Source organism: Ranitomeya variabilis, chromosome 2 (genome assembly GCF_051348905.1).
Source record: "Ranitomeya variabilis isolate aRanVar5 chromosome 2, aRanVar5.hap1, whole genome shotgun sequence".
NCBI classification, from domain to species: domain Eukaryota; kingdom Metazoa; phylum Chordata; class Amphibia; order Anura; family Dendrobatidae; genus Ranitomeya; species Ranitomeya variabilis.
In genome coordinates this window covers 719,333,716-719,345,715 of record NC_135233.1, presented here as the reverse complement: position 1 = coordinate 719,345,715, position 12,000 = coordinate 719,333,716, and the positions used below count along the sequence as shown (strand labels likewise).

The 12,000-nt window shown below is 43.3% G+C and overlaps 1 protein-coding gene across 2 annotated transcripts in view; it reads right to left on the bottom strand.

Moving 5' to 3' along the window:
* The window catches only part of LOC143807690 (G-protein coupled receptor family C group 6 member A-like), a 103,824-nt gene that overhangs the window by 71,234 nt on the left and 20,590 nt on the right, over positions 1-12,000 (bottom strand). For both annotated transcript variants that reach the window (XM_077289521.1, XM_077289520.1), the window contains exon 2: positions 2,836-3,133. In XM_077289521.1, coding sequence (XP_077145636.1) covers positions 2,836-3,133 — 298 coding nt within the window. The remainder of the gene's footprint in view (positions 1-2,835; positions 3,134-12,000) is intronic.

The following is a 12,000-nucleotide window of genomic DNA, read 5'->3' as shown; positions in this document are numbered from 1 at the left end:
GATGTGGTCCCTAAAAAAAAATGGTGTTGTAAAAATGAGAAATTGCTGGTCAATTTTAACCCTTATAACTCCCTAACAAAAAAATATTTTGGTTCCAAAATTGTGCTGCTGTAAAGTAGACATGTGGCAAATGTTATTTATTAAGTATTTTGTGTGACATATCTCTGTGATTTTATTGCATAAAAATTCAAATTTGGAAAATTGCGAAATTTTCAAAATTTTTGACAAATTTCCACTTTTTTCACAAATAAATGCAGGTAATATCAAAGAAATTTTATCACTATCATGAAGTACAATATGTCACGAGAAAAAATTGTCAGAATCACCGGGATCCGTTGAAGAGATCCAGAGTTATGACCTCATAAATGGACAGTGGTCAGAATTGTAAAAATTGGCCCGGTCATTAACGTGCAAACCACCCTTGGGGGTAAAGGGGTTAAACATTCCAAAAATTTCTGAAGCTCCTTAATAATCTTCTTGAAAGTGGTTTTGAATACCTTGAGGGTGCAGTTTTTAGAATGTCACTTTTGGGTATTTTCTATCATATGGACCCCTCAAAATGGCTTCAAATGAGATGCGATCCCTTAAAAAAAATGGTGTTGTAAAAATGAGAAAATGCTGTTTAACTTTTAATCCTTATGACTTCCTAACAAAAAGAAAATTTTGATTCCAAAATAATGCAGATGTAAAGTAGACATGTGGGAAATGTTACTTATTAAGTATTTTGTGTGACATATCTCTGTTATTTAAGGGCATGAAAATTAAAAGTTAGAAAACTGCAACATTTTTTTCACAAATAAGTCATATCAATTTTTTTTTACCAGTATCATGAAGTACAATATGTCATGAGAAAACAATGTCAGAATCACCAGGATCCGTTGACACGTTCTAGAGTTATAACCTCAGACATGGACAGTAGTCAGAATTGTAAAAATTGACCGTGCAAACCACCCTCTGGGCTTAAGGGGTTTTCCAAGAATTTTTGAAAAGCTTTTTTGAGAAGAAATTTTTGCAGCCTTTTTGGAATGCCTAGTTTCGAACATTTTCATCATTTTTTTTCCATTATGTACTTTCTTTTCTCCCGCAAGGCATTTTTCAAAACCTGAAGTAGAAGAAAACTGCTCAAAACAAAAGACTATATGCATATCACCACTAAGGGTATGTGCCGATAATGTCTTTCAGACACCAACATAATGTACTTACAGAGTTTTGGTACAGGAAGATGCTTTAAAAAATATACCGGTATTTTTTTCCTGAAGCTTCTTTGGCATCTTTGTAGTAATTTTTAAGGGCACAGCTGGGCTTTTTTTTTTTTGCTTCTCTGTATCAACCAGTAAATGGCTTCCGAGTTGAAGTCACTGAAGAATGATCAAGTCACTTCTTTTATCAGCTCCACTTCTTCACAAGCATTAAGTGGTTAAAAGACAAACAAAAGACTGAACATATGCACGTCAAGTTGTTTTATGTTGCAGTGCAGATGCTTAGGGTACTGTCACACAGTACCATTTTGATCGCTACGACGGTACGATTCGTGACGTTCTAGCGAAATCGTTACGATATCGCAGTGTCTGACACGCAGCAGCGATCAGGGATCCTGCTGAGAATCGTACGTCGTAGCAGATCGTATGGAACTTTCTTTCGTCGCTTGATCACCCGCTGACATCGCTGGATCGTTGTGTGTGACAGCGATCCAGCGATGTGTTCGCTTGTAACCAGGGTAAACATCGGGTAACTAAGCGCAGGGCCGCGCTTAGTAACCCGATGTTTACCGTGGTTACCAGCGTAAACGTAAAAAAACCAAACAGTACATACTTACATTCCGGTGTCTGTCCTCCGGCGTCTCAGCTTCTCTGCACTGTGTGAGCGTCTGCCAGCCGGAAAGCGAGCACAGCGGTGACGTCTGACGTCACCGCTCTGCTTTCCGGCTATGGCGCTTACACAGTGGAGAGAAGCTGAGACGCCGGGGACAGACACCGGAATGTGAGTATGTACTGTTTGTTTTTTTTACGTTTACGCTGGTAACCACGGTAAACATCGGGTTACTAAGCGCGGCCCTGCGCTTAGTTACCCGATGTTTACCCTGGTTACCGGGGACTTCGGCATCGCTCCAGCGCCGTGATTGCAACGTGTGACCGCAGTCTACGACGCTGGAGCGATAATCATACGATCGCTGCGACGTCACGGATCGTGCCGTCGTAGCGATCAAAATGGTACTGTGTGACAGTACCCTTAGTCTTTTTAACATTTATTGAGTGTTTTTTCATTTGGGTTATTGAGAGTACCCATCTAAAAATGACGTCATGTGCACATACCCTAAGTCATTTTCCCAGAGAAACTAAAAGGAAGAATTTTTTAAACATTTGTGAGTGATTTTTGGGGTGTTTTTCAGCTCAGACCAGCAACAAAAGACCTGGTGTGTGCACACCCTAAGCCACGTTCACACATTCAGTATTTGGTTAGTATTTAATTATCCAGTGAAGGAGTAGAACTATCTCAAGGTGGATGACAAGAAAATGGACAGCATGTGACCTAAATAAGATTTTCTGAGCAAAGGGTCTGAATACTTATTACCATGGGATATTTCAGTTTTTCTTTTTTAATGAATTTGCAAACATTTCAACATTTCTGGGGGGTTTTCAGTCAAGATGGAGTGTAGAGTGTACATTAATGAGAAAAAAATTAGATTTTTTGAATTTACCAAATGGTTGCACTGAAACGAAGAGTGAAAAATGTAAAGGGGTCTGATTACATTCCATACCCACTGTATATATATATATATGTCTCATTCCATAAAACACAAGCCTTTACCCTTGATAAGATTTAACAAATTCATACCTGCGGTATAAGATAAAGGCCAAGTATCCGGGAAACAGCAATAGAAATTTCTGAATATGTTTCTCCCACAACTGCTTTGATGGGTCCTATGTTTCTTCTGTAGCTACAGTCTGCAGAATTTTGTAATATTGGCAAATCTGGAAGAAACTTTAGTGTAGATTCAATGGCTTTCAAAGTATGAGAACATGTATCATGAATTTCATAGCCCAATTTGATCCCTTGGAGTAAGGTAGAATTGTTAATCTTTTCAATGGCATATATCATTGAAAGAGCTTCAATCATGCTTCGTACATATAAACTGCAATAAAAAATATATAAAAAGATTTGTTAAAAAAAGATGAATAAAACATTCAATATATAAAGTTTTACTTCAATATTGCAAAACTAAGTTTAATAATAATCATAACAGCACCAAAAACATGCACATTTACAATAACTTCTACTGGTGTTCATTTATTAAAATAAAATGGTATGTTTTCTCAGTGTCCACTAGGGTTGAGCGTAACGGATCGGTCAAATTCAAAAATCGCTGACTTTCGGCAAAGTCGGGTTTCGGGAAACCCGACCCGATCCCAGTGTGGGATCGGCCATGAGGTCGGTGATCTTCGCGCCAAAGTCGCGTTTCGTATGACGCTTTCAGCGCCATTTTTCAGCCAATGAAGGAGGACGCAGAGTGTGGGCAGCGTGATGACATAGGTCTCGGTCCCCACCATCTTAGAGAAGGGCATGACAGTGATTGGCTTGCTTTCTGCGGCATCACAGGGGCTATAAATGGGCGTGCACGCCGATCGCCATCTTACTTCTGCCGATCTGAGCATAGGGAGAGGTTGCTGCAGCTTCGTCAGAAGCAGGGATATAGTTAGGGAGGGAAGATTAACCCCCAAACCGCTTGTGCTGTAGCGATTTCCACTGTCCAACACCACCTTTTCTTGGCAGGGACAGTGGAGGCTAGATTTCTCTGCATCAGCTCTGTAGCTTATAAGGCTCCCTGATAGCTGCATTGCTGTTTGTATGCCGCTGTGCAAACCAACTGCTTTTTTAAAAGCAAAAGTCCTGTTGCTCCTTTCTGCACAGTTCTATTGTTTATTTGTCCACACTTTTGTGTGCAGCAGTCCTTTTTATTGCTGGCTGCCATACTTGTCCTGAGATCATTGTAAGGAGATTGAAATTGTAATACAGTCCTTGTATTTTTTTATATATCTTCCAGCCACGTTCTGCCACTTACATTGTATAGTGTAATACCCAGGGCCTGTTTTTTGCTGCAGTCTCCCCCCCAAAAAAAAGGGAGATTTAAATTGCCACTAAGTGGATCTACGTCAGTTCTGTTTGTCGTATATCTGTCAGCCACATTCTGCCACTTACATTGTGTAGTGTAAAACCCAGGGCCTTTTTTTGCTGCAGTCTCCCCCCCAAAAAAGGGAGATTTAAATTGCCAACAAGTTTATATACGTCAGTTCTGTTTGTCGTATATCTGCCAGCCACGTTCTGCCACTTACATTGTGTAGTGTAATACACAGGACCTGTTTTTTGCTGCAGTCTCCCCCCAAAAAATGGGAGATTTAAATTGCCAACAAGTTTATATACGTCAGTTCTGTTTGTCGTATATCTGCCAGCCACTTTCAGCCACTTACATGTTACAGTGTAATACCCAGGGCCTGTATTTTGCTACAGTCTCCCCCCCAAAAAAGGGAGATTAAATTGCCACTAAGTGGATCTACGTCAGTTCTGTTTGTCGTATATCTGTCAGCAACGTTCTGCCACTTACATTGTGTAGTGTAATACCCAGGGCCTGTTTTTTGCTGCAGTCTCCCCCCCAAAAAAGGGAGATTTAAATTGCCAACAAGTTTATATACATCAGTTCTGTTTGTCGTATATCTGCCAGCCACGTTCTGCCACTTACATTATAAAGTGTAATACCCAGGGCCTGTTTATTGCTACAGTCTCCCCCCCAAAAAAGGGAGATTTAAATCGCCAAGAAGTTTATATACATCAGTTCTGTTTGTCGTATGTCTGCCAGCCACGTTCTGCCACTTACATTATATAGTGTAATACCCAGGGCCTGTTTATTGCTACAGTCTCCCCCCCAAAAAAGGGAGATTTAAATTGCCACTAAGTGGATCTACGTCAGTTCTGTTTGTTGTATATCTGTCAGCCACGTTCTGCCAATTACATTGTGTAGTGTAATACACAGGGCCTGTTTTTTGCTGCAGTCTCCCCCCAAAAAAGGGAGATTTAAATTGCCAACAAGTTTATATACGTCAGTTCTGTTTGTCGTATATCTGCCAGCCACGTTCTGCAACTTACATTGTATAGTGTAATACCCAGGGCCTGTTTTTTGCTACAGTCTCCCCCCCAAAAAAGGGAGATTTAAATTGCCACTAAGTGGATCTACGTCAGTTGTGTTTGTTGTATATCTGTCAGCCACGTTCTGCCAATTACATTGTGTAGTGTAATACCCAGGGCCTGTTTTTTGCTGCAGTCTCCCCCACCCCCCAAAAAAAAGAGATTTAAATTGCCAACAAGTTTATATACGTCTGTTCTGTTTGTCGTAAATCTGCCAGCCACGTTCTGCCAATTACATTGTACAGTGTAATACCCAGGGCCTGATTTTTGCTAGTCTCCCCCCCAAAAAAGGGAGATTTAAATTGCCACTAAGTGGATCTACGTCAGTTCTGTTTGTCGTATATTTGTCAGCCACGTTCTGACACTTATATTCTGTAGTGTAATACCCAGGGCCTGTTTTTTGCTGCAGTCTCCCCCCCAAAAAAGGGAGATTTAAATTGCCACTAAGTGGATCGACATCAGTTCTGTTTGTTGTATATCTGCCAGCCACGTTCTGCCACTTACATTGTACAGTGTAATACCCAGGGAACATTTTTCGCTACAGTCTCCCCCCCCAAAAAAGGGAGATTTAAATTGCCACTAAGTGGATCTACGTCAGTTCTGTTTGTCGTATATCTGTCAGCCACATTCTGCCACTTACATTGTGTAGTGTAAAACCCAGGGCCTTTTTTTTGCTGCAGTCTCCCCCCCAAAAAAAAGGGAGATTTAAATTGCCAACAAGTTTATATACGTCAGTTCTGTTTGTCGTATATCTGCCAGCCACGTTCTGCCACTTACATTGTGTAGTGTAATACACAGGACCTGTTTTTTGCTGCAGTCTCCCCCCAAAAAATGGGAGATTTAAATTGCCAACAAGTTTATATACGTCAGTTCTGTTTGTCGTATATCTGCCAGCCACGTTCAGCCACTTACATGTTACAGTGTAATACCCAGGGCCTGTATTTTGCTACAGTCTCCCCCCCCAAAAAAGGGAGATTAAATTGCCACTAAGTGGATCTACGTCAGTTCTGTTTGTCGTATATCTGTCAGCAACGTTCTGCCACTTACATTGTGTAGTGTAATACCCAGGGCCTGTTTTTTGCTGCAGTCTCCCCCCCAAAAAAGGGAGATTTAAATTGCCAACAAGTTTATATACGTCAGTTCAGTTTGTCGTATATCTGCCAGCCACGTTCTGCCACTGACATTATAAAGTGTAATACCCAGGGCCTGTTTATTGCTACAGTCTCCCCCCCAAAAAAGGGAGATTTAAATCGCCAAGAAGTTTATATACATCAGTTCTGTTTGTCGTATGTCTGCCAGCCACGTTCTGCCACTTACATTATATAGTGTAATACCCAGGGCCTGTTTATTGCTACAGTCTCCCCCCCAAAAAAGGGAGATTTAAATTGCCACTAAGTGGATCTACGTCAGTTCTGTTTGTTGTATATCTGTCAGCCACGTTCTGCCAATTACATTGTGTAGTGTAATACACAGGGCCTGTTTTTTGCTGCAGTCTCCCCCCCAAAAAAGGGAGATTTAAATTGCCAACAAGTTTATATACGTCAGTTCTGTTTGTCGTATATCTGCCAGCCACGTTCTGCAACTTACATTGTATAGTGTAATACCCAGGGTCTGTTTTTTGCTACAGTCTCCCCCCCCAAAAAGGGAGATTTAAATTGCCACTAAGTGGATCTACGTCAGTTCTGTTTGTTGTATATCTGTCAGCCACGTTCTGCCAATTACATTGTGTAGTGTAATACCCAGGGCCTGTTTTTTGCTGCAGTCTCCCCCCCCCCAAAAAAAGAGATTTAAATTGCCAACAAGTTTATATATGTCTGTTCTGTTTGTCGTATATCTGCCAGCCACGTTCTGCCAATTACATTGTACAGTGTAATACCCAGGGCCTGTTTTTTGCTACAGTCTCCCCCCCAAAAAAGGGAGATTTAAATTGCCACGAAGTGGATCGACATCAGTTCTGTTTGTTGTATATCTGCCAGCCACGTTCTGCCACTTACATTGTACAGTGTAATACCCAGGGAACATTTTTCGCTACAGTCTCCCCCCCAAAAAAAGGGAGATTTAAATTGCCACTAAGTGGATCTACGTCAGTTCTGTTTGTCATATATCTGCCAGCCACGTTCTGCCACTTACATTGTGTAGTGTAATACACAGGACCTGTTTTTTGCTGCAGTCTCCCCCCCAAAAATGGGAGATTTAAATTGCCAACAAGTTTATATACGTCAGTTTTGTTTGTCGTATATCTGCCAGCCACGTTCAGCCACTTACATGTTACAGTGTAATACCCAGGGCCTGTATTTTGCTACAGTCTCCCCCCCAAAAAAGGGAGATTAAATTGCCACTAAGTGGATCTACGTCAGTTCTGTTTGTTGTATATCTGTCAGCCACGTTCTGCCAATTACATTGTGTAGTGTAATACACAGGGCCTGTTTTTTTGCTGCAGTCTCCCCCCCAAAAAAGGGAGATTTAAATTGCCAACAAGTTTATATACGTCAGTTCTGTTTGTCGTATATCTGCCAGCCACGTTCTGCAACTTACATTGTATAGTGTAATACCCAGGGCCTGTTTTTTGCTACAGTCTCCCCCCTAAAAAAGGGAGATTTAAATTGCCACTAAGTGGATCTACGTCAGTTCTGTTTGTTGTATATCTGTCAGCCACGTTCTGCCAATTACATTGTGTAGTGTAATACCCAGGGCCTGTTTTTTGCTGCAGTCTCCCCCCCCAAAAAAAAAAAGAGATTTAAATTGCCAACAAGTTTATATACGTCTGTTCTGTTTGTCGTATATCTGCCAGCCACGTTCTGCCAATTACATTGTACAGTGTAATACCCAGGGCCTGTTTTTTGCTACAGTCTCCCCCCCAAAAAAGGGAGATTTAAATTGCCACTAAGTGGATCTACGTCAGTTCTGTTTGTCGTATATTTGTCAGCCACGTTCTGACACATATTCTGTAGTGTAATACCCAGGGAACATTTTTCGCTACAGTCTCCCCCCCAAAAAAAGGGAGATTTAAATTGCCACTAAGTGGATCTACGTCAGTTCTGTTTGTCATATATCTGTCAGCCACATTCTGCCACTTACACTGTGTAGTGTAATACCCAGGGCCTGTTTTTTGATGCAGTCTCCCCCCCAAAAAAGGGAGATTTCAATTGCCAATAAGTTTATATACGTCAGTTCTGTTTGTCATATATCTGCCAGCCACGTTCTGCCACTTACATTGTACAGTGTAATACCCAGGGCCTGTTTTTTGCTACAGTCTCCCCCCCAAAAAAGGGAGATTTAAATTGCCACTAAGTGGATCTATGTCAGTTCTGTTTGTCGTATATCTGTCAGCCACGTTCTGCCACTTACATTGTGTAGTGTAATACCCAGGGCCTGTTTTTTGCTGAAGTCTCCTCCCCCCCAAATAAAAGGGAGATTTAAATTGCCACTAAGTTTATATACGTCAGTTCTGTTTGTCGTATATGTGCCAGCCACGTTTTGCCACTTACATTGTGTAGTGTAATACACAGGGCATGTTTTTTGCTGCAGTCTCCCCCCCAAAAAAGGGAGATTTAAATTGTCAACAATTACCTTGTTTTACAGTAGCATATATCGGTTGTTATTTTGGTTACATTTTCCCAAAAATGAGGAAGTGTGGTGGAAGAGGCCGTGGGCGATCGTTGCCAGCTGGTAATGATGGTGGTGGTGGTGGTGGAGCATCTGGTGGTAGTGGGAAAAGCAAAATAGCAGCTAAGGCTGGAGGTGTTGAGCCAGCGTCATCGTCTGGCTACACAAGGCCTCGAAGGCTCCCTTATCTGGGAGAAGGAAAACCGCGTTTAAAGCCGGAGCAGCAGGAACAAGTTTTGGCTTTCCTTGCTGACTCAGCCTCTAGCTCTTTTGCCTCCTCTTCCGAAAGTCCCAAATTTAAAAGCAGCGAGTCGTCAGTGGGTGCTCCCGGGCAGAACAAGTCGCTTCCTTGTGTCCTTCACCCAAACCAACAGTGAAAGATGCATCAGGCGACACAACAGGTTACTCCATGGAGCTCTTTACACATACCGTGCCTTGGTTAGAAAGGGAAATTGTTAACAGCCCATTACAAGATGAATCGGACATGGAGTGCACTGATGCACAGCCACAGCTAGATTATTATGCTGTTCCATTGACTCAGATCACTACATTGCCCTCGCAGTGTACTGAGCCAGAATCTGACCCTGATGAGACTATGGTACCCCGTCTCGAACGCTATAGCAACTTACATGGTGACACAGAGAAAGGTGCACATGACATTGAAGAGGAGGTGATAGATGACTCAGTTGTTGACCCAGATTGGCAGCCATGGGGGGAAGAGGGTGCCACTGACAGTAGCTCAGAAGCGGAGGAGGATGATCCGCAGCTGCCATCTACATCGCAACAGCTTTCATCTGGCAGACCCGTCTCAGGCCAAAAACGTTTGTCAACAAAAAAAACTGTTTTAGGACAGCGTGGCCATCCAGTGAAAGTAGCACAGCGTGCAATGCCTGAAAAGGTATTCCATAGTAGGAATAGTGGAGTGTGGCAATTTTTTAACCAAGATCCGAATGATCAGTGCAAAGTTATCTGTAACAAATGCTCAAAGACCTTTGGCAGATGGAAGAATCCCCAAGATTTAAATACAACGTGCATGCGTAGACATTTAACCAGCATGCACTTGCAAGCCTGGACTAACTACCAAACATCCTGTACCATTGGTGCACCTGCTCAGAATGAAGGTTGTCAGCAACGCTATATTGCTTCCCTCACTGTAAGCCCACCGGTTAGGACACCACCAGCAGCAAATGTGGAGGTATCGTCGCAAGGCCAAAGCAGTCAGGGAATCACAAGGTTTTTGGTAGGAAACACTGTATGTAGGTCAACATCGATTATACCATCACCAACCCTCTCTCAATCCGCCATGTCCACCACCACCACCACCACAGCTAGTTCCACCATATGCACCTCTCCAGTCCAGCTCACCCTACAAGAGACGCTCGTTAGGAAAAGAAAGTACTCACCCTCTCATCCGCGTACACTGGGTTTGAACGCCCACATGTCATGTCGGACGCTATTCACACTAGGACGTCTGACAGACAACGGTAATTCCACATTCGTCCACTATATGCTCAGTGGTGCCGGCCAGACTTTAACCAGATTGTCTGGGGTTAATCTAGCTGGTAATCAGGTTGGAGACTGGGTCACGCCCATGGCCTTTAAATAGTCATTCTGGACTTTGGGCGTCGCCGATTATAGCTTGTGTCTTGTGCCTGGTGATCTCGGTCTGGACTGGTGGTCTAGGAGAAGAAATTTCATATCTGGTGGTGTATTATCCTTTGTCATATTTCTCCTTCCTATATTTGTATTTGTGTTGCCCTGTGCACATTATAGTATTTTCCTGTGTGTCTGCGGCATGGTGCGTTTTTAGTTTTTCGCTGTCTGTGCTTTCTGTAGGGGTTAGTGTGTGGTCTTATCACTGGGAGGCGGGTGGAGGTTTCAGCATAGGACTGAAACAGGAGTCAGGGTCAGGCCTGGTGGCCCAGACAAGCACACCATCAGTGTAAATTCTGGGAGAGGGACAGACAGGGTATTCCCTAGTCTGAGGGATATCACAGGGGCCCGGGTAATCAGCTGTAGTCTACCCAGCACCCGCGTGACATTATAATCGGCCTATATAAATTTTGGATGCCATGGATCCCATGACTTCCATAACCCGCCAGTTGGAGGCGCTGTCCTTACAGGTCACTGAGTTGAAGGGGGCAGTTCAGCAACAGGTTCTTGTAGTATCTAATGTGCAAGCTGAAAATGCAGGTAGAGTTGGAGAGCCAAAGATTCCTTTACCTGAGAGGTTTGCTGGGAACGCAGTAAATTTGTTGTTTTTCGTGAAGCTTGCAAATTATATTTTCCTCAGGTAATGAGGCACAGCGTGTGGGCCTGGTATTGTCATTACTGAACGGAGACCCCCAAGCATGGGCATTTTCATTACCATCTGATTCAGCTGCATTTAACTCAGTGGAGAATTTTTTTTCTGCTCTTGGACTCATATATGATGATCCTGACAGATTGGCTGTAGCAGAATCTAAAATACATGCTCTCCACCAGGGGGAGCGAATGGCGGAGGATTACTGTTCTGAATTTCGCCGCTGGGCGGTGGACACATAATTGAATGACCCGGCGCTGCGGAGTCAGTTTGTACATGGGGTTTCGGGAAGGGTTAAACAAGCCCTCCTGATGTATGAGACTCCTGCTTCTCTAGAGTCTGCCATGAGTCTTGTTGTCCGCATTGATCACCGATAGCATCAGGGGGTGCAAGAGACGCCGCTTATGTCGGAGGGCATAGGTGCACGTGAGGTTGCTGCAGGTGAGCCCACGGAGCCTATGCAAATCGCAGGGGTATCACATCATTGAGCCCCTCATTCAGGAAGCAGGGAGCCTGTTTTTGCTGTGGTAAAAAATGGCATTATGTTAATGCTTGTCCTCTGCTTTCTAAGAAAAGAGCAACGGCGGAAAACTACTAAGCTCAGAGGGTGTGGAGGAGGCCAATCTGAGCTTATGCATATCCTCCATGGTGGTCTCTCAATGTATGCTTCCTGCCAGAGTTATGGTCACTGGCAGAGAGCTGCCAATCACTGTTTTTGTGGATAGTGGGTAGGCCACTAATCTCATTGATGAGGAGTTTGCAAGCACGGCCGGGTTCACGGTCGAAAAACTGCCTCATCCTATCCGGGTGGTCGCCATCAATGCTACTCCACTCCCACAGGGGGAGATTACTGAGTTTGTGGCTGAGGTTAAACTCCACATTGGGGTCTTACATTCTGAGCAAGTTACATGTAG